Source organism: Xylocopa sonorina, chromosome 8, assembly GCF_050948175.1.
Source record: "Xylocopa sonorina isolate GNS202 chromosome 8, iyXylSono1_principal, whole genome shotgun sequence".
NCBI lineage: Eukaryota > Metazoa > Arthropoda > Insecta > Hymenoptera > Apidae > Xylocopa > Xylocopa sonorina.
This window is the reverse complement of record NC_135200.1, coordinates 13,302,238-13,326,052: the sequence shown is the minus strand read 5'-3', so window position 1 is coordinate 13,326,052 and position 23,815 is coordinate 13,302,238. Positions and strand designations below refer to the sequence as shown.

Sequence of the window (23,815 nt, the reverse complement as noted above, 5' to 3'; positions counted from 1 at the left end):
GAGAGCTAGTGCTTTATTACCCATTAAGATTAAAAATAAAATAAAGTAGAGAAAAATGATCGATATCCCCGTTATCTTGTCACGTTGACATAAGTTAATCAGTTACATAAACGAAACGAATGTACCGATAATATTATATAAGTGAAATTTGTTGAGCATTGTACAAACTTCATTTCCATTACGAAGTAGCTCGCTAACGCGGCGAGAGAATTCTTCTTGCAACAGTATCCGTTAATAACTCGCAAGGGGCTTAAATTCCGACATCTAGGTCTAGGTCGCTATTTAAAAGAATTAATGTCTATTTCAGAGCTGAGTATATCCGACTTGGTTTTCGTTAGGAAAAGTCAAACAAATCGCCGGAAACTATTCCTCGCACGATTCTCGCCGCTTCGTCTCCTCTGGTAGCGGAGCCCGTACCCGATAATTCATCGAGCATCGCATCGAACTTCTGCAGCTAGCCGAAGAAACTCGAAGGAGTCGAGCGAGCCAGATATAAGTAATATAACCGTATCTCCAAAGTGTTCGGAATGCTTTTAATGAAAATCAACGGTGCGTCAAGGGAAACTCTGCCGGCCGGTAAAACGGTACTCTATTTGTACGAGTAACACGAGCATGTATCGCAGAAATTACCGCGCATTAAGGCGAGGAACGTGCCCCGTGATAATTTATATGCAGCGGAACGAACGTGCCCGGGATGGATGTGTGACGGGCACGCGGAATCATTCTCCGGGCTCTCAGCGTGCGCCAACTGATTAAGGGACAACGATTATCGCGCGGGATAATTAAACTCGCCGAGATTCGTGGCGAAATCAGTGCACCCCCGGTGGTGGTGGTTCCGATAAGCTTCCTACTACGATAATAGGCCAAGACACGTTACGCGATGAAGGAATATACTTGGAGCATCGTAGAACGCGACCTCGAGCACCTCGTTATCACTTGAATGCGCGCGCTCGATAAATCGGTCGTTCAATTCGTATCGCTCCTGTATGATTGTACGAGTGTATAGCAGAACGATCCTGTGTCATTTTTCTAACACGATCAGCGTGAACGTCGATGATAAGCTCTATTTACAAGTCGACACGGTTCGAGGATCAATTCTTTTCGTTTGACATTTAATCGATGTTATTAGAGCGTGTTTCGCGTTGAATTAATCAAGCTCGCAAAATAAAGAACGTGGAAGGAGGAAAAAGAAGTCCCATCAACGGTACATTCGAGCACTGCGCGGAATATGTTAATAGCCTTTTTGCGGTAATGGCTCGGTCTTGTTTCTTGTCTTTTTTTTTCTTTATTAAATTATATCGATACCCGGAGAACGAGCCGGCTTCGAGACACCCGTTAGGGACAAAAGTGTGCAACAGTAGACGGCATTCACGGAACAAACAAGGGGGCCCTTTAATACAATATTACCGGCTATATACATCTTCTGTCCGTGAACTCGTGGGGTGCGTGAGACACGTTCATTATACAGGATGTCCCATTGAAATCGTTAACCTCGGATACTACGCCCTTTGTTAATTTATGCACAAAAGAAGAGGCGTGCGACGAGATCGGACAAAGACGACCGACGTCGATAAATCTCGCGAAAAATCATCCACGCGGCGGATACAGGAAAAAGTCCCACCGGATCTCTTACCTGAGCTTAGCGGCATATTCCACCTCGATAGCGCATCGGTCACGAATGAAGTGGCCATACCTTTCGAGAAACTCTATCCCTTTTTGCGTGTGCAGGGATAGATTCTCGTACTGGTCCTGCAACAAAAAGACACGGACAGAATAAGTGGACGCTCTCTGGCTGGCCCTCGAGGTCGTAAAACGTCGTTGGAAAGGCCGAAACTCGCCGCATCTTTTTCTTTCTTCACAAAATTCTCATTCACTCTTGTCGCAAAAATCTTGTTTAAATATTATACAAGAAAACCTGAAGCAATTCATCCAATATTAAGATTGTAACAATAGTAAAAAGTGGCTGCTGTTTTTCTTGTACGTTTTAATGGCAGCTTTTAAGGCATAACTCTGGGTCTCTTAGTGGGGTCCGCTAGACCCCATGCTATCATCGCCATCCGTAATCTTAAAGCGCACTTAAAGCGATTCGTAGAGTGAAAATGAGAATTCGTAGAGTCCCTCAACTTCGTGATTCGATCGTTACGTGCACGGTAGCAACGAATAAAATAAACAAAAGTAACAATAAAATATATATCCAGACCTTGTGCAAAAATATCTATACATATAAAGAGAAAAAATAAGACTCTCGGATTGAACTTTTAATATCGTTTTCGTATCAATAGGTACGTTTAAGAAGCGCGCTATAAAAAATGTAAAACAACAGATTGAATCGTGATTGCGACCAAAGCGGCTCGATCCTCGTCCATCAATTATTGTCCCCGGGCCCCCTGTTTACCGAGGAACAATGGGCCGCGGGCGCAAAGGCTTCTGAAAATTTCTCCTGGGAGGGGTACAAAAAGCCCCGTGACTCGGTGGCTGGTAACGGGAGAAGGAGAGAATCTTTCCTGGCGGACACGCGGACGAGGACGCGCGCTCAAGAGGGAACACACTGTTGGCACACATAGACGCGACGCCCTCCTCGGGACAATGAGGGATATTTCGCAAGGCTGCGCACGGCGTTGGCCGGCAGAAAGATCTCTGGTCGTTTAGCGGCACGCCACGAAAAGTGAAACTGGACTCGGTCTGTTCGCCGTTGCAGCAACGCGCACCCGCGGACTCCGACCGCTCGGACATCGACCGCCGAGGGATCCGATAGGTTACGTTTTATCGGGCTTATGAATCGCAATAACGCCGCCGCCAGTATAGCCTCGACCCGCTCTTTCTTCCGTCGACAAATTCTCATTCACATTTCGACCGTGCCTCGTGAATGGAGACCGCGAGGCGAGTTAGATCGGCGTCTATGTCTGATCGAAGTGTAACGGGCTCGTAAAACGGAGCGCCGTATGCTGACGTCTATCGAACACTCCGGTTTCTGACAGGAGTTAAACGAACGGACGTTTAATTTTAAAAATAGCTTCGTGCGCGTCTCTTTCCGTGTTCGTTAAACTACGAAGCGGGAACGAATTCGGTAACATAAAATAGCGTGTATCATCCGTCGAAAAATAATTTATCATTCGCCGCATCCCAAGTATAATCCGCAAATTGATCGCCGACAGCTAAACCAGCCTGTTTTAATCGGGACACCTACTCTATTTTACGCGTTTCAATGAGGATGTAAACGCGGTTAAAGTAAACATCGTAATGAAAGTTTCCGGCAGACACTCGAACCGTGTATACCTTGAACGATTTTACGAGCCCGTTGTATTTCTTTCGCCTACCACTACCACGCACGAAATCACTGATTTAAATGGGACGGTTGATTCATTCACGTGGACGGCGCGTAATCGTCGGCCCGATTCCGCGGAGCCATCGTCCACGCCTCTATAAACAATCCTCTCGGCGTGTTAATCAAAAACCGATTTGAACCGACGTAGCGCCAGCCGCTACCGAGAATTCCTCAAGGTTCTGGGAACATAGAAGGAAACGACATTCGCCGTGTAGCTGGAGTCGCGGAATGGAAGTTTTATCGTTCAAGGACGATCGTGTCTTTCAACATTTACGCTAGTGCACGGCTTAAGGACAAATCGAGCCGCGGCGACGTTTACCTGAATCGTGTACAGGGAAAGAGAGTGGAAAGGAACGAGAGAAGTGGGAATGGGAGGAGGGAGGCTACGGCTGTGCTCTGGCATTCGAAACGCGTTACTTTCATTTCCAACAAGTAGCCATTCAAGGGCCACGCACTGATTGTGAGACGCGCGTCTATCTGGCCAGACCTGCCCGATCGGCGGCTCTTTCCTTTCTGGAGATCCACCTCGAGCGATCTACGAAAAAAAAAAAAGAAAAAAGAAAGAAGGGAAGAAAAGGAACGAGATCTCGTGACGCATCCATGTCACGCGTTCAGGACAGATCTGGCCGGCGTACAGACCTCTTCGAACGCATTAAAGTAATTAGCTTTTATCGTGCGTCCGTTCGCGGCGTGGCGGTAAAATAGCACGAGAAACAAAGGTGTATAAAAGTTACGAGTCATCGCATCGTACGCTTCCCCATTTAATTGATCGACGTTAACGATCCATCCCTTGTGCTACGTGCCCAGGAACACGGCTGCGATATAATGTGCGATAGAACGCGCGACCAAGTGTATCCGCGTCGACCAAAATTTTGGCATTACTTACTTCAGGATACATGCTAAAATCTTATTTCGCAGTATTTCGCGTCTCTGCCCAATTCCGTCGGCTGACGTCGACGCGGCCGCCTGTACCCAAGCTAAAGAGCTAATTAAAGCGCCGCTAATCTAAAGTTAGAGTTAACAACTCGCGGAGGAAGACGCGGAGATTTTGCAATATTGATTCGCGACAGCCTGGTCGTTTCGTCGTCGCAAACAGGAATAACAGCGGCGAAGATAGCCGTACCGCGTATAATATGATACTCGCACGAGCAACGATAGACACGAGCGGTGATACGATACCACGCCTGGCACCGATCACACGTCTAAATCAGATATCGAAGTCGTACGAGGGTGGGTCAACGTGTATGCAAAATGGAGGGGTTGCAAAACAAAAGAGAACTCTCGATACCATTGAACTTTCTCGACGTATCCTTGTTCGATCGTCAGATTTCACTGGTTCTACCGTCTATTCGTAGGTGCAACGAGCTCTGCTCTACGGTGGCACGAATTGATATTCTCACCGTTCCGCGGACATATCGGGTCCACCCTTCGTGTATCGTCGAATCGGTCGCAAGGTAGTTTTTGATAATCTCGTTTGCGATAACTGTAGAATCGTGGCCGTTCGCAAATCGCAACTTTAATAAAATAACGGAGAACTGATAGAGCAGGTGATAGTCGAACTCCGACTTTCGAACGTACAGGAACAGGAAAACCTATCGTTTTACCCTTTTTTCCCGCCGTAGAGCCGCCTCACCGTATCTCGACTGGCGACTGATTTTATTTTCACGCCGCCTCAGATATCGACCGTCTAATTATTGGACTAGTATGCAAGCGTAGCCGTTTATCGGTGAAAACGGGGATATTACGTAAATCGATTTAAAGGGGATACCCGATATTCGGAACAGGATTTTGTCCCGATCAGAGAAAACGGCGGAACGGGTATCGATATTTAAAAACTCGAGGCAGAAAACCGTGAAACGGTTCACTCCGGACGGACTCTTATGATGGTCAGCTCGCATGTTAAAATAATATTTCATCGGGATTATGTCTCGTTAACTAGTTCACTGTTAACTGGTTCCGTTAATTATCCAACTTTATCCAGCTGGACACGCTTCAAGTTATTTAATTATCTATTAAAATACCCGGGTTTCGTGAAGCCCGCGAAAGGTACGTAAACTCCAGCCAGAAACAGTTACGACCAGATGGGTGGATGTATGCGAAATTCATAAAAATAAACCCTCGGCTACTTGCTCCCCAAAGAACACCGGTACGCGTACCAGGGTGTGTATTTAAAGCCTCATCGAGGCTCGAAAAGCTTCGTCGTTGCGGTGGAAGTCAGTTCGATTATCAGTCGGTGGGACGCGAATGAAATTATAGCCCATTATCTGGAATCGATTTCCAGCGAGCAAAGCCCCCCCCCCAACGGTGTACACACGGTTGTACCGAGTTTCCCCACGACCAATCGTGCGTTTTCTATGCCGCAGGTCGATAGATGGAAAACGCACGCCGGCCTCGTCCACCGCCCTATGACTCACCCCTTGGGCACCAGTTTTTTCAAAGAGTTGCACTTGCAACGTCGACCTAACCTTGCCAGACGCGGAGACCTATTCAGGTCGGTTAGGTCGTCCCCCGGAGATAAGTTCGACCTTTCCATTATGCACGCGCACGGCAGGTACCTTTGTCGAGCCACCTGCCCACTGCTGTACCCGCTACTTTCTTCTTGCTTTTACCTTCGCCAAGCCCGGTTTCGGGCTTTCAAACTGGTCCTGCATGCGAGACACAGACTCCGGACTAAATATCACGACGAACATTTAAAAACCTGCGTCCCTTTACGTTTCTCCTTTACTAATCCTCCCTGCGGCTGAAACCGGCAATCTTGTGCGTGACTAATCGAATCCAAATTATCACGGAAGAATGATTGATCGCGCGAAGAGTTGTAGATTAATCGAGGAATAGTTTTAACGATTTTTTCGTTCGTCTCTTCGCGAATATTATTAATTTCGAAAGTAATTGAACGGAAGAAGGGCGTGTAGCTAAAACTGGCCAGAAAATTACGAAGCACAAAGACAAACGCCCCAGCAGTGGTGTGCAACGCGCACGGTAGCCTTTGATTAACAAAAATTTCTTTTTCGTTTCCCCGCAAAGGGAACACGATCGCGTCGAGGGAACCGAAAATACATAGCGTGCCGAGAGGCCGGCTGAAAAACCTTTCCAAGAGCGGGTCGGCGTTAATTAATTCGACGAGAGCGAGCGGGAAAAGCGTTGTTCGCCGCGAGACGCTGGGAAAACCGGGGAAGCCGAGCACCGTGGAAAATCAATAGCTCTCCCTGGATACATGCTATCGCGGGTAAATAAGAAAAAAAAAAGAGATAAAGAACGTTGCGAGAACGATTCAAAAACAGGGTGCCACGCGTTCGATGGAGAACGAAAGTCTGTGGATTCGGACAAGTGCGGTATGAGTCACGGAATCGCGTTGGGGCGGTTTCGTACCCTCCGCCACCCCTATTGATCCTGCATTTCTCCGTACGCGCTCACGCTACTTCAAAGAGCGACGGAGAGAAAGAACAACGTAGCGGAGGGCGATGGAGAGAGGATAGGGGTGACGAGCAACGGACAGACAGAGAAATTTGTCGCGTGAGAACTCGAGTATGAATAAGTACGAGGATAGGTGAGAAGTGTGTGTACGAGGGGAACGAGCAGAGAGTCGTTAATGCGCGGCAGGCCATCGACGACGAAACCATCGGGTATAATAACGATTTGGACAGAGTTTTCGAGTGATAAACGCCGTGGGACGTCGGTCAAATATTGGCGGAGGGCAATCGAGGATTATATAAATGGGGCGTGGCTCCGGGTGCGGGGGCAAAGTACACACACTTGGCTGCGCTCAATTTCAATTTATCCGGATAATTCCGGAAAGAAAACAGAAAGCTGAACAGCTTTTACGTCTAACTACCGCCAGGAACTGTATAAGAATGAACGCCGGAATTAAACGTCCTCGAGTTCGAGCCCAAGTTCGGATTTAAGTCGAGCAGCTGGGCGGACGAACGGAAGAAAAATGGGCCAAAGGAAAACAATGGCTCGTTCCTCCCGAGGACGAACCAGACGCGAATGATCGAGCGGCTCCGATGCGCGGGCGTACTTGCTCTCGCGCGTGTACGTCGCGCCGAGACGCGACGATACGATACTCCACGCTTTCGTCCCTGTTCATAACACACCGTTCGCGTGTACTAACGAGTAACCAGTGAAACACGAGAGCACCGCGGCTGCATTTAATAAGCCGACGGAACGTTGAACCAACAGCAGGAGAACGTGCGCGTCTACCGTCGCCGGACTCGTGCGGTGCATACGAGGTGCACGCGACGTGCTCGCGAGCCGGTGCATAGTTAAATGTACCCACGCGCGTGCATACGCACGAGAAAAGAAGAGAAAAAAAAAGAAACGCGGGGATGAAGGAAAAGAGAACGAAAGCATAGAAAAGACTAATTGCCAGTACAGTCGCGAGAGACTCGTTGACGGATACATGGCACGAGGCTGTCGCACGGTGGAAACGGCAAGAATGCGTCGTTGTCTTTAATGCAACCCCGCGTGAATAATCCGCCGAGAGATTCACAGACTCCGTGTCTGTCGAAAATAGCACGCTTAACCCCATAACGTGCCGCAACAAAGTAGACGGTGAATTCAGATTCAATCCTCGGAGTATGCTTCAAGGGATAAAGTTCAGAGGACTCCAGCAGCCCGACCCCAAGAGATTGGCCGCGCTCACGAAACGGGACAAGGTCTCTCCTATGCGACACGAAAAATGCTCCAAAATTAGGTACCCTTGAAGCTCCTTTGACACGCCATAGGAGGGAACGCGTGTAAACGAGTGCACTCGTCGGCTGAAACGCCGAAATTCAAACAACTTTCTTCCCTCAGAAGCCTTTCTCTCCGCTTCTCTCTGCGACGCGACCTTCCGAGGACGTTCGACGTTTGTTCCTCTACTCCGTCGCGGCGGATGCACGTTACTCCCACTCGAGACGGGAATGACGCGCGCATAAATTCGGTACGATTCGCGGTCCAAGATTTTCTCCGACGTTCGCTTCGCGTAGACGTTTCCATCATCTTTCCGAGCGCCCGACCGCGGAGGCATCGCTCTCGAGCTTTTAATAGACTCCGTTTAAATCGTCCGAGTACGCACAAGTGCCTCGATCGAAGACGGATTATCCCGATAATTAATCGCGGTTACACGATTCTCTAATTAACCGCCACGCATAAACCAGCCGGCTTTCTTGTAACGCCACGCTAATCCCAACCTTATCGACATTTGTAAGACTCCGTTATACAGCTGGTGGTCATCCATGAAATAGAAAATGAAAAAAAAGAAAAAAAAAGAAAAAAAGAAACATTACCGGCGGACAAGGTCCGTTATTTACGATACGATCACCGTGGATTATGCACGCAAAGTATCCACGGACAACGTCTGTAAGTGTGCCTACGCCTTAATGATATAGCCGATGAACCCTCGGACGCGGTCGTATCTTTTGGATAAAGGTTCGCGCGGGTCTTGCTCGAAATCGTATCGCGATATACAATCGAACGAAACAGATACGGGGTGATAGGACGTCAAGAATACTCGCAATTCTGTGGAATGTTGTCCCAGGTCGGGGCATACTATCGTGGCTCGTATGCTAACGGAGTAATGGGTAAACTTGTCCTCTGGTGAGAGGCGAATCACGGGACAGGGACGGCTTTACGGAACAAAGGGCCCCAATCGCGATTCATCGTCGAGCACAACGAGAAATTTGCCGTGCCGTTTGACGGTTCTTATCGTTCCTCCTCGTTGAAGATGATCTATCAAGAGGCATGAACGTCGTGAAACCGTTCGTCGAAATAATATGATACATCGTGCATACGATAGTTTCTAGATACGAACCACCCTATCGATTCTATCTTCTAATCCTAAAAGATAGAACGCCCACGCTTACCCATTCAACCAGCTATTTCAATGTACTTATCTGAAAATCAAGCGGTGGACCAGAGATAGGCCAGAGATAGAACATCTCGTACGATGTTCAATTACGATGTTTAATCTAGCGACTTTATCAGAAATCCGTGCCATGTCCAGGTAGACTTTCTCTTTCCAGTTGCGAACCCCTTTTTCTAAATTCTGTACGATGTAAAATCCTTTTATTCTCTCCTTATTATCACCGAGTACACGGACAGGGCGCGGAGCGGATGCAAAAACAGATCGAAACTTATTTTCAATCGCCAGACAGCCACTCGACTTCCACGAATTCATTCGCCTTTTTATAGTCCGATAAATCAAACAGACTTGTTCCCACCACTCGCAAAGAAACCGGTACGAACCGACAGCTAAACAGCAGAAATGCATAAAGATCGATTGAATAATAGCAAAACCAGTATCTCGAACGCAGCAGCCAACTTTCCTTGCAAAGGTTGTCCACAGGCCACCGATGCGTCCGTTGCGCGTGATATACGCGCGTTTCAGCTTGTCAGCGATCATTGTCGCGCGAACTATTCTACCGAGGGCTCCATTATACCAACGTCTATAGAACAGACGTAATTAACCGATGTATTATAGTTTGCTAATATTTTTCTTCCTGTGGTTAAGGTCGTAGACCTTGCGTCCCACAGCGGCCAAGCCCATTCGTCCTCGTCGACGACTTACGCGAGCCTCCTGGAATCCTCCGCAGCAAAATACAGCGGTGCTTCGATATACGAACCCATTCAGTACATCGACGACACCGAATTATCCAAGATTAGCCCAACTAGAAAGGTCTCTCCGTATCTGTCGTCCGATTCGTCTCGATCGAGAATAATTGACGGCAACGATACAACAAACCGCGAAGCTGATCAAACATCGCACGAAGCCCCGTCAATCCTTTCACGTGTAGTACTTCGATCGTAAGGTCACCTGTTCGAGTCACATCGCGGCTTCAGAAACGCAGCAGATGCTCAGCTTTGTCCACGATTCAGGAAACTGGGAACGTTTCGGTGTGTTAAAGGTCTCGCGTAACGCTTTCTTTATCGTACTCGTTACCGAACATCATCGGACTCGATGTTCGTGGAGCAGATTTCATGGTTGAAGCTGCGCGTATCACGGTACCGGGTATATCGAACCGTTCAGCGGTCGGACTATCGGAACTTTACTGTATTCGCATCGCTGGAAGCAAAACAAAGCCGACGACTGTTCGGTTTCTCGCGTCGATCCGCGGGAAATAGGTCGACCGATAAATAGCGCCAATAGGGGCAACGTCTATCTGTACTTGAAACTGTCCCTCTAACGTGTTACAATTTCCCGATTATTCTACAACCTCCATCGAGGTTATCAGCAATACGCCTAATGACTGGCATGCCGAGTAGTTTATTTATAGGCGTTCAACGTGATCGATTACTACTCAAAGAGAACCAACTCCCGTACGTCGGATCTTATTCATCGTTGCAGTTCGCGTGCCGTTGCACAGAAACAGGAGCGATTCATCGGAACGAATGTCGAGGACGCGTTGCATTCCAGTTTCAACCCTGATTCGGGCGTGGAAAAGTGAAGCGATTGTGCAGTGACAAAAATACCTAATCATCGCACATACGAAGTGAGCTGAATAAACTCAAACTATGGTCCCACAGACCATTCGGTCGGCTCTACGAAAGCAAGAACGTAACGCATCGTATCCAGCATTGTCCCACGCGAATGAGACAAGCCTTCTGGAATCGCGTTGGCCGCCTAGTTTTCTCGTTTCTACGAGTGTCGCTCGGAAAGTAGAATAATCCTGTTCCACGTGTCCCCGTGTCGCGTCGCTCCGCGACGGAAGACGATTGATGGAAAGGGGTAGCTGTGGAAGACGGAAAGGGACTCGGAAGAAGCGGAAGAGAAACGCGGCTGATTGTTCTTGGGGCGAGAAAAAAGGCGAGCCGTGTCGACGAGTCGGGTGCCAGACACAACCGCGTTAGAAGAGTTCTTTCCCTTCGACGACAATAGCACCGACGACACGTTCCACGCGCGTCTCGTCTAGCGTTTTTCACGCTAGACGAGAGCCGGGGCGAGCGGCGGCAAACATCGACCGTGCAACTACAATCGTAACTATGCAACGCGAATTAATTGAGCACGGAATCACCGGAACATTTCGTTATTATCGGTGGACGCGGTCAATGACTCGACAGACCTTCACACTGTTTTTTCTCCCTCTCCAGATAACTCGAGCAATCGCCTCTGCACTCTGTCATTCAGACTCATTGTCCGTTTTTTGCCCCCTCTCTCTCTCTCTCTTGCGATCTCTCTACTTCACCACATCACTACTACTCGACTATGATCGGCATTGTCGTGGAGTGGACCGCGCTCTCGTATCGCGATAGCCATTTTAATGGAAACTCGAGCGCACTTTGCCGATGTCCATACGCTTCGAATTATTGCGTACAATTTCAATGAATCGCGAATACTTTGTGTAATTAAGAATGACTCAACGATAAGGGAAAGGTACGAGAGATTTCGAGTAAATAAGATACCTATACAGTATTTTGATAACAGGCGTGAGTCAAATTTTTCGGCGAACTCCTCGATCGAATGAACGTTTCGATAATGATCTCGCGCAATCTCGAAATCATTGAATTGCAAATAGAGACGTCAAGTTTAAATGTAAATTAATTGCCGAGGATCAAAGTGTGTACATAATTACTGTTAACCCCAATGCTTCAAGTTCAACCATGCCCTCATCGTGATACTTAAGGAGAATTTTTAGAAATACGGATCACTTTCTCCCGTCACAACGTTCCCTGTAATATAACGTAAACGAAATGCTCGCTATATATTCGTCGTTGAGTATCTTCCTGTTTGAGAGGACGAAATCCTTGTCGTCGAAAGCCTCGACGAGAACCCTCGGGGGCTCGTTCTCTCCCCTAGAACAGCTTGATCGTTGCCAACGGGGTCGTGCTCTCGTTATCTCGAGTCGATGCGATTCGTGCCCGACACTGATTCATCTTGCCTTCCTCCTATCTTTCATCTCTTTTTTTAATTAACAATCGCGTGAATCAGAACTCGATTTGTCATACGCCAGGAAAGAAAAGCAAACGGAACGTCATTGAAATACTCGGCTAGGCTACCGTATAGTGTAATCTGTTCCTTGATACGAACAGAGGATGCTACAGTGATAAGCATTCTTGGTAAACGTTCGCTTCTGTCTCGTTTAAGCAGCCTACTTTTCTCGACATCAAATTCCGTATAAAATATAACCGCATACGTAAGAATACGAGTACTCTAATTAACAGCCGGATATCGAAGGAGAAATAGAAATCTATAGGTACTATTTCTTCTATCAAACGGTGGAAAGATCAGACGGATCTGTTTATCCGAGCTCGTTTACAATGTTAATAACGTAGACAGCAATGAATATTCTATACCCATGGACCTTGGTTTTTTACGTGAAACGATTGTTAATTCAGCTAATTACAACTTCGAATATTCCCGTTTGGTTTACTGCTTCTCCCGATTATCGTTTACCTCGTCCTCCTGCCTCCAATTACCTTCCTAATTTCAATTCACACTCCTCGTCCCGCTAAAGAGTTATTCAAGCACGTTTTCCCCGTCTAGCCTTTTACCTTGCGGCTTGCCACACTTTCGACGCGTTACGTCGCGATCGCGGACATAAAAAAAAACAAAACCGACGAATTCAGCTCACGTGCCGGATTAAGCAAGAACTCGATAACCAACCGTGTTCCGTGCCGATCGTAACCGGCTCCATCATCCTAGCCGGGCAGCAGACTCGCGCGTAACGCGTGACGCTCGCAACACGGAATATGTAACGCGCTATAATTATGCACCAAAGTTAGAAACTAATGCCGCGAGTCTAATGGACGCCGCCGGGTTCCACGGCGGTTAGAGATTCTACGTTGGCGTACTCGCGCGCGGCGAACGACAGAACGGAGATTTTTCGCTCGTTACGGGCAGCGTCGTCGCGAACGAAAATCGGACATTCGACCGCTTACGTAAGAGCACGTTACGTGCATGGATAACGAGGCAAAACACGAGCTACGAAACAGCGTGGCGCACGGAAAAGGAATCGAACGGTCGAGCGTTGGCCGTGTAACGGGGCCCAGCCGTGAACGACTGCCGCCTGCAAGCTGACACTACCGACCTGGACACGTTCCACCGTCGAGATTTCACGAAATCTCCGCTCCGTCTAAGTCGCTCGCGAGATCCTTGAAACGTTCAAATGTCGAGGTTCACCGTTTGCCGAGGATCGGGCGAAACGCCCGGCTCCAAAATCTATCGGAAGTCACGCGAAGGTTAACCTTATCTGGCCATCTGACGTGTATTTGCATTCTTACATGCCTGCATGTATATCTGCCGATCCCAAAGCAGAGGACTGCTCGGAGATCACGAGCTTTTAAGTCGCGTTTCGTTTTACAATTCTAATTAGGACTATCGGACGCGATTGTCCTACCAACTTTCTGCTCTAATACCTACTCGATGGATACTTGTTTCTCGAGCGGCGCGCTGAATATCTGCCGAGTGATCCCTCATAAAATTTGGAGCCTACGAATCGCGAAGAGTCGCGGTCTCAATTAGAAATCGATACGCCAATTAAGAGTTTCCAGACGGTGGACGCGATCTTCGACATCTCCTCCGGGGGAATCTGTCCAATCGATAGTCCGGTATTTCGCGCGTCAACTGCAGTCCCAGGAAACGGACCGAACGGTTAAACGATATAAACCCTAAGCGAGGTAACAAAATAATTCGTCTGCGGTTCTTAGCAGGAGCAAAGAGGCGCGGTTTGCTTTTGCATCTATCGATCGAGCCGCAGAGGAGACCGTACGACGGACGAGCGAAGCATGAGCACGACGTCAGCTTTAATCGACGCGTGTACACGATTCTCCCCGGCACTCCGGTGGTTTCGAGTACAATCCCGGAGAACGACGATTTCGGTCTACTCCCGATTGGCTGACTGGCTAATGAGAAAAGCCTGGCCCTGCTCTGTCGCAGAATTTCATTTAGATACCGGATTATTGATTCCCGAAGTGGGTAAGCCGGCGACGAAACGGGCTGCATAAATTAACTTCGCCTCTCGGGCTACCGATAGTCACGACGAACGGACTATCTACGTGCAATTATTATTATGCTCGCGAAGGAAGAATTATTAATAGTCCGATGGGCGTGATGGAGTATGGAAAAAGCCGAAAATCTGGAAAGTCTCTTATCGCGATTGTTTAACTACCTCACCGATCACGTGACCCAGCGGATATCGCTACGAGGTTTTCTTAAGGCTTTGCAGTACGAAACAGATTAGACAGGCAATTAGTTGTTCGTTTGCGCGTTAAGTACACATTGACAGGATGGAGGTGTACGATAGGTAAAACCGTTAAAAACTGCTATTAGTTTGCGACGCTGCTCCGCAAAAAGATGTCGCGTAGAGGCACTCTAGCGGTCGATAAAGAAGAGGATGGGAAAAACGTGTCCGCCTCCGTCTCGCGAAACATTTAAGGTAGCGTATGACGCCTCTACGGGATCCGATCGGTCAACGTTTAAATTCTTCACTGCGAATATACTGGAAAGTAACGTTTTTAGAGCCTCCCTTTCTCTCTGGCTCTCTATCTCTTTCTCCAGGCTATCGTACTTACACGAAGCGAGTTGTGTACGCGTATATAAACGCACTCTCTCGCCTCCACGGTATTTATAGAGATTTGGCGCAATGCGTGGGCGGGGCAAGTTCGCGAGCACTCTCTTCCCCTCTTGGTCCACGCACACGCACCGGCCGCGCGTGGTGGCTTCGCGCCTCTACGTGGGCAAAAATACGTGCCTCCGCGGAGAAATATTCGGCGTGGACTCGGCTGGATACGTGGACAACTTCTTTCTTCCCCCCCCCCCCTCTCTCTCTCTCTCTCCCTCTCTCACTCTTTGAATTTCATTTCTTCGCAATATCGTTTGGCCAGAAGTTGAACGGCACCGCGAAGCGCGGAAAGGCTCGCTTCCGAGGCACGCAGGGGTTCTCTCCGAACGGTTCACGGTATGATGAATGAAATTTTTCGCTTCGATTCGATTGCACCGCAGTTAATTAGCCGCGCAGGTACGACCGGTTGCCCGTCTAGCGGGATAGGAGGCTCATTCATCGTACATACCGGGAGGACGTAACAAAGAGCTCACGACTTTGTGGTTTAACACCGAAACTGCCGAGCAGAAATGCAGTATTATCCCCAACGGAAAAGGGAATTGCAGGCCGACTCTAGGAGGAAAGATTAATTTGAGGAAAAAGAAAAGAGGATACTCGTGTGATTAACCCTCTGGGAGTCGCTGCGATTTTTTTTAACGTTTTACGAATTTTATTTTATACCGTTATGGTCATGGTTATTGGTATATACCGTTAGACTGGTGTATCAGCCGTGCTATTCGTATAGTCAATGAGATATGTAATCGATCGTAATATTTTCTACGATTAGCGAGAGAAATATTTGAGAGGTCGCGGACGATTAAACGATGTGAATTTTCGGAGGGGAATGGTAAAAAATTCGAGTATATACAGGTTCCCCAGCGGACGGCATCTCACTGAGAACGACCTCGACACGCGTGTTCTGCGATGAAAAAAAAAAAAAAAAAAAAAACCCCCGCTGTCGGTAGGTATATAGCAACGTCACGGCGAAAACCGGCTGCAAAAGGGACACGCTGGTTAAGGAGAGAAGAAGGAGCGACTCCTCGAGAGGGAGCAGTCGTGCCAGAATCACGGAGATTTTTCTTCGCCACCGCGAACCGGATCCTCTCGCGAGCACCGCGGGACCCGTTCAACCCCACCTCTCCTGGGCACCCGAACCTGAACCCTCTCCTCGTATTAATTCGAAATTCTATGGACGAGAACCGGCGGCTTGGATAACGAGCGACGCGCGATCGCACGGAACGCCGCGCACCGGAACGAGAAAGAGGCCTCTGGATCGCGCCGAGAACTCGACCAGCCTAAACCAGCAATTTCATACGCAGACCGCAGCCTAATGCGTGGCAACCGTACGATCGACTACCGAGAACGTAGAGTTCCACGGACTGAGGTAAATACAGAACTTGACACGTTTCTTGCGATAAAATTCGAGCTCGCGCGATGACGATGCAATTGAGAAATAATGGAAGAAAAGGCAGATACGTTTGGTGTACAGCTGCACGATACAATTCTGCTACCGGATCGGAGGAAGTGGTCTGAGAGCTAAGTGCGGTTTCATACGTAAGCTCCGTGGAGCTGGGAGTCCTTTTAACGACCGTTTGTTTTTCCTTGCAATTAGGAAACGGAAAAGAAAGAAACTAGAAATCTGCGACAAACTACGTCGCAATACCATCGCTTGAGAACCGTTACCGCGAAACTGCTCTAACATTTGAAGAATTCTTTAAATACCCGGAACATATCCACGAGGCACGTAGGCACATGACAGAAACGGGGAGGGGGCCATCGAGTCGAAAAAAGCGACGCGAGAATGCAATAAAGAAGCTAGTATAATGGTTAAAAGAATATAAGCGACGTGAAAAAGGCGAAGAGTCGAAGGAAAAAAACGGGCTGCGAGGGTAGAAGTGAATCATGGAAGGATGAACGAGTTTAAAGGCGTCCCTATTTATAACATCCTCGTTGATGTCCCCAGATTTATAATGTATCGCAAATCTCGCGTGAGAAATTCAGGTTCTTTGACAATATCTTCGACTACAGATCGGTGAACAAATCAGGTTTAAAGAAAAATGAATACTTTGGATACTTTAGACATTTGAAAACGCAGTTTGTACTTTAATGCAGACTTCAATTTCCCATAAACGCGCGCAGTCTACTTATGAGAATTCCTGGACACGGGGTGAGACACAAAGCATGTAATCATGCAAACATCTTCCTCCTTCACCCGTGCTCGAAGGGGCTGGCTTACCGGTCGTGTCCATGGGACGTGGGAACCGCGAGTCCACGCCGCTTTAAATTTCGAATTCATGGATCCCATTGTGCAACCATGAAACCGTGGCGAATGACTCTGCACCTTAACTATAAACAACTTTTCTCTTATCTGTTCGCAGTTAGTAATCGTATCAACGTTGCCTCATCGCTATTAACAGAAAAGTAACGATACGAACACGTAGTCTATATGTATCTTCGCTTTGATTACAATCAAGCATCGACCTGCCTTCGTTACGTTCGGAGTCTTGTCTCGATACTTGGAAAAATGTTACGATCGAATTCGTTGCTTCTGATTATTACATTTAGACTCGAAATTTGCGGCACGGCAAGATTGTTATCCACGAAACGGAGCGGTTTCCGTTTACGATTTTTAAGGATAAATCGAGCGCTAAATTCTAGAAAGTTACACTGTTGTCGGCTCTCCTATTTCAGACCAATCAACGAGCATATTAGTTCGATAATAATCTCCACTATTGTGCATCCAGATAACGCTAACGCGATCGCGAACAGCATCGTACACATCGTACGCAACAAGCCGACCAGATATACATCGATGAGTACCGCGAAGAAGAACAATCACAGCGAGCGTAAATAGTTGCCCCTGTTTTCGTTCGCGAGAACGCTTCATTTAGCCAAGCGAACAACGAGACGAGTCGGATGATGAAGCTCGTAAAGAGAAAACCCGCGCGAAAAATCTCCACGACGGCTACAGAGGAGTCGCGTGAAGATAACCGTGGCTGGTGAAGAAAAAACACAACGGCACAGGTAAACGATAAGAACGGACTAGATAACGATATCCGGCGGATTCGCGGGCCGCGGTATCGAGAAAAGATTGCCTCGTCCAAATAATTGGTTACGCGTCGTTATTTGCCTCGCGTTACTCGCCGCCAGCCACGATCCCAATTGAATCATCAGTTTCGATAAATCCCAGCTTTCACTTTTCTGGCATTCCGTTCACATTTATGAGCAATTCATTGAGAACTTTCTAGGTTGCGCGCCGACGTTTGCGGCGAGTGTCCGCGGATCCGTACCCGCTTCTTTCACAACTCGCGCGGCGTACGCGGGTCGAAGCGCTTAGGTTTCGAATTGCTGAGATTCAAACCTTGCTAACTCCGTCGAACACGTTGATACAACAATTTTTTAGCGGTTCTACGCGACACAACTATCCTAGCGCCGCTACGGACACTGTAAACATATCTATTTCTAAAAAAAACAGTGGTATGATCGTGTTCTTCGTTCCGTTGGACAGCATTCATAAAAATGAACAATCTCTTCAACTACAGGATCAAAGTAACGCTATTAAATCCAAGAATAGTTGGATCTAGTCTCTTTTCCGTGTTTGTAACCATAAGATATACAACGCGCTGTCTTTTTTATTGAAATACTTTAATAGGAATACTAGGTCACGCAAGAGACGCGGTACAAAGATTGTACCATCGTACACGAAAGAGTTAGCGAGAGAACAATTTCGTCGCCAAGTATCGGAGCGTTCGATTGTTCTCAACAGTTGACTGAATATACTAAACGGTAAAAATTATTCGTTACTCTCCGTAACAAAAGTATAATTTGCAGAAACATTTCCGCTGTCGTTTCAGAGAAGCTGTTCCTTATCGTTCCGCGAAGTTTAAAAATTTCGCCCGATAAAAGTCGGCGAAGAACGCACGTGCGAGGCTCGATCAAGTTTTTCGTTCCGCGTTATTAAACGATTTATGGTCAGTTTGCCAGTTGCCTGACAGATTGGCTGTAAAGGTTTCCGCGGGCACTTGACCGCTAGAAAATTTTCACCCCGATGGCCGCGGACATTTTCCTTCTAAAATAGAAAAAATGGAGAGAGAAATGGCGCTCGGTGTTCCCCTTTTTTTCTCGCTCGTCGATATCGATTCTCGATACACGTAACCGCCCTCAAACGGCTGGCCGTCGTCTCCGAGACGTTGGTACCATTTTAGGCGCACCTCGGCTCCGAACGGAGAAACGCACCTGACCTTACTACCCGGCTGAGACACGAGCGAGGAATGTCGAGCCGTGAAATCATCGGATGGCATACAAAGTCGTGCTCGTGTGTTTATATTTCCAATTCCCAATACGATTTCCAATGGAACGGAAAGAACGATAGAGAGTACACTTCAATGTATCTGAAATTTTTATCGGCTAGGAATTCGAGCAACATTAAAATCCCTTACCAATTAAAAACTGGTACGTATAACATAGTGTACCTCGGAGTATACCTCCTTTAAGCTGGTTTCTCTGACGCGAACGTTCTTCAACAGCTGAGAAAAATGAAGTTTTAATATTTTCTCATGGCATTCTTCGTTTTCTTCCGCTGAAGTTACAATGTTAAATTCTCGTTTAATCGTGATAACACGTATGACTTTTCGAAACGTGCTTATATTGCTTGTGAATGTACAATTCGTGTAGCACATAAATTAAAACGACTCCAGGATGGAACATTTTCTCTGAGAAGGATCGTCTGGTGAATCTATGGAAGGAGGTTAATTTTAAGCAGCGTTTCTGAAATTCGAATTATTTCCGTATCGACTTGGCGATCTTTGCGAATACGCCAACGACGCGGCTCTTTTATTTGTTCATTCGTTAAAGAAACGATCGGCGTCTTTTATTCGCTTATTACTCAGCGGAAACAGCTCATCGAGCAGCACACCTTGCAAAACCTACGTCACTGGATGACAATCGAAGAAAAGGAAACAACGACTTCGCGTTTCTCTGCGAAACAGACACAAGGTGGCTCGTGGAAAAAAAAAGAAAAATACCAGTTACCCGTAAGTGAATACCCGGGAGCGTGGATAAAATCGCTCTCATTCCTCGAAATCGATGGCTCGTGGTGTCCGTGCGCGGATTTCTTTACTTCGTTACCGATTACTGGCTGGCGAAAGAGCACGCGAAAACAGTTCGCCAAGCTTACGTCATTGGTAATCGAACGAAATCGAATCAATGACGAAAGTGTTTCACCGACCGACGAACGTATATTTAATTCTCCATAAGCGGAACGAAACCTTGTAATTAATTACAGTGTCTTAAATTAATCTAAAGATTACCGTGATTATCCATCTCGACGCGAATACGGCCAGCAAAGTATAATAATGAGATGTACAGTACAATGGAAATAAACTAAAACTCGGAAATATACGCGAACCGTGCAATCATTGTTGATTAAATCAGTTAAGTAAACAATCTTCCAGTCGCTCAAGGTTTAAGCTTGAATGGTAAACTTAGAAGACTCGCGAGTGGATAAAGAATAAAAATTAAAGCTTGAAAGACGTATTCAGTAGCGATCTTCTTACGTCATTCTGTCGAGAGATTGTCATTCAAAGTGCGGAGGAGACGGTGGAAAGTGATTCCTGATTTTGTCGTACTAGGGAGAAAGTGACTCGCGCCTGTAACCTTCACGCTTTTCCCGCCCACGTCGCTTTACTTCCATTTTCCGCGAACTCGAGGTTGGACCGTAAACCGAGCAGGTAAAAAATGAGACCGAAGCTCCTGTATCGCCTGTCATTCATCCATTCGAATCGTATTAAATATTCATTGGAAACAATTTGCTTTATCTGCATCAAATCTCCAATAGTAGTGCCATTTTAACTACCACGTGGTTTTCATTGTCTTTATCTAGTTGGGAATTATTTCAATTGTTCGATGAACGGTAGAGATTTTTTTTATTACTTATTATAAGATAAGAGAATGATTAGAAAACCTTGTATACACAAAGAACGCACTTTAATCAGAAGTTCACGCGATACGGGTAGCTGAAAATATTAGTACAGTTACAAGTTAGTGGACTCGGAACAATAAAGTGAAACGCCAACGATTGAAAGGAGATCGCTTGCAAAATAAATGTACAGAATCTCATTATCGCTTGATAAATGGATAAACCAATAAAGACATTCCGATATTCCAGATCGAAATAGCCAATGATTATCTAAGGTTCATTACCAACTAAACGATTAAAGTTACTACGCATTTACACATTTTCGAAAAAATGAAAATTGATCGTTCGGAAAATCCTTCACGAATCGATACGAACGCGATACGCGAGAGCATATCGTGTTTCTTCGTAACAAATTGACGTTACGCGATTTGGTTAATTGTTTCCCATAAGGAGCCGATAAGAACTCGCACTTACTGCACTTTGACGTGAACGCGATCAAAGAAACGGCAATATTATGATTAATGTACTTGTACGTACGGACGCATGCATGCGCGCAGCCTGGAAAATGATTACTACAATTAGTCATCTTTAGATCGGACGTAAACACAAAGACTGGCGTATAACTGGAGCAAATGTTTGATCCTGCGTGTACGAGTAAAGAAAACCGTTATCGATCGACGAGTTTGTAAAACAATATAATTTATCATAAAATAAACAACGCCAAAGGCACGTATCACCTTGCGAGTGCCGTCGATGTCCTTTGATTGTTTCCACATGCCACAACAACTCACGATAGGAAATGAAAGTTTGGATTTATAGAAACAGCCATCATCCGATGTCGATTCCGTATTAATTAGCGAACTCCTGTTCGCATATCGTTAAAAGAGAAAGAAACATGGAAACGTTCAAACCGAAATTCTGTCTGTATTCTCCCTTTCTCTGTCAAGAGCATGGCGTGGCACGCCCGTGTCGTACGTGTACATATGCTCACGGGCGGCCGTTAGCGGTTAAACACGAACGCGTCCTGTATCATGATTCACGAGGGAATACGAGTAGACCGTCAATGAATTGTAATACGCGAATGATAAATAGAATCGAATGCTGCTTTCCTATCGAGAGGTTCAGGAGATCGGCCTAAATATCGATGGATCGTGTACCGAAATGAAAGTCGCGATAACCTTGTAGGTTAATACAATTCTGAAAAGTAAGGTTATCACGGAACATTTCACGCGTCCCGCATTACATACACGTATTCCTCAGCTGCAACATTGTGTAACGAAAATAACCGTTACTCTGCGCACGCGTAAACATTTTCGCAGGTTTTGACCGTATTGGTTTATAGCTTTAAGAAGTTAAGCGAATTTAATATTCATGACTCCTCGACTACGGATCCTTCGATCCTGGGACATCAATAACGCGACCAGTATAAGGAGAGCCAAGAGCATTATGTATAAACGAATAATAATCTAAATGCTTATAGAACACGTTATTTCTTTTCACTGACCGTTGTGCAAAGATTGAATAGTGAGAAATTCATCGATCTCTGAACCTGTATAAGCGAGAGAGACCGTGACAGAAAAAAAGAAAAAGAAAAAAGACTACTTGGAATGCGCTAATGAATTATTTATAGAGAACAGAAAGTAAGGAAGATGACGAACCTGAGTGGCACGATTCTCAATCCTATGCATACAAACGTAAATGCGCGTAAATTCTATTGTGAAACACGGGGAAGAAAACAGTGAACGCGTAAGATCACAGTGGCGATAGGGGACGACTATTTCCAAGAAACAAATCATTCAATGATCACTCGTTAAATCTGAGCGATAGAAAATTTCGGGCAATAGCGAGGTGCACCTGCCTGCTGGAATCACTACAAGTTCACGTCCAAGTATCGCTGTACCACGTTTGTGGCTTCCTGAGAGTTTCAATCGAATATTTGGTAAAATTTGCTAGTAACAGCACCGCGGATACTTTCATAGGAGTAGAGGAAATGCAGCGTGAAAAATGGTACGAATCGGGGAAAAAACAATCCGCACGCGCATTACTGTTAGCCGAGCAAGTTTGTGTCGCGGTAAGATGACAGTTACTGTCATACCGTCACACCGGTATTCATCGAAGATTTCATGAGAAAGGAAGCGAAGGAGCACAGCGATGAGTACACGTACGTACCCGGGTTGAGTATGGTGAGAAAGGAGGGGAGGATATACCAAAGGAGAGAAGAACGTCGCCCGCGGCTAGCAACCGCAAAGGCAAAACTCTCGTGAGTGGTTTGTCACCGTGAACTGGTTTTCGGGGATATTGTTGTTAACGGCGTTGGCGAAAACAACGGGTCAGCATCCGATACTGTTCGACGCGCATACTATCCGGCCTTGTCGTTAACGCGTGTATCGCGGACGAACGAAAGAGATGAAATACAGATAGACAGAGAAGGAAACGGACTCGAGTAGACTTACCCAGAGCTCTGTACCCCAGCTCATGTTTGCTGGGCCGGGTAAACCAGGCACAAGCGGGCTCGTCCCACTCGACACTTCACATGTAGCGTCGCGATCCAGGAACACCTCTTATATTTCGAACACGCACTAAAAACGCATGAAAAATCACGCGTCAGATTCACCGCGCACAATCACTGAAGAAACATCTCCAACATGTCGGCCCGTAACCACTGACTGGCCGGACCCAACTGTCCATCAAAAACCGCCCGGAATTCTGCCGTAGCGCGCTCTGCCGACGTTTTCTCGCGTAAACTGATCTTAAGTGGGGAAACGCTCTGTCACTGGTCGATCGAATGATGGATATTGGCGGGTAGATTTCGAATATCACTTGAAATCTACGCGCAAAACAATAGCAACAATTAACGTTGAACAGCATTCGCTAAGAACTAGATTAACAATTAAAAAATTCAAATTGTTACCATTCACGTGTACTTATCTCTCGAAAGACTAAAATATTCATGCGATATGTATTTGTCATCGTCAGTAATAAAACAAGATTTCAAATCAAATGTTGTCTAATTTAATACGGTTATAGATGAAACAGGAAATCTCTATATCGTGTGTG

The 23,815-nt window shown here is 46.6% G+C and overlaps 1 protein-coding gene across 6 annotated transcripts in view; it reads right to left on the bottom strand.

Moving 5' to 3' along the window:
• Positions 1 to 23,452, bottom strand: part of Cip4 (formin-binding protein 1-like Cip4) — a 30,172-nt gene extending 6,720 nt beyond the window's left edge. For all 6 annotated transcript variants that reach the window (XM_076899874.1, XM_076899877.1, XM_076899878.1 and 3 more), the window contains exons 1-2: positions 23,212 to 23,452; positions 1,634 to 1,749 (exon numbers count right to left, since the gene is read on the bottom strand). In XM_076899874.1, the coding sequence (XP_076755989.1) occupies positions 1,634 to 1,749; positions 23,212 to 23,235 (140 nt within the window). In that variant the 5' untranslated portion in view covers positions 23,236 to 23,452. The remainder of the gene's footprint in view (positions 1 to 1,633; positions 1,750 to 23,211) is intronic.
• Positions 23,453 to 23,815: the final 363 nt, after the last annotated feature.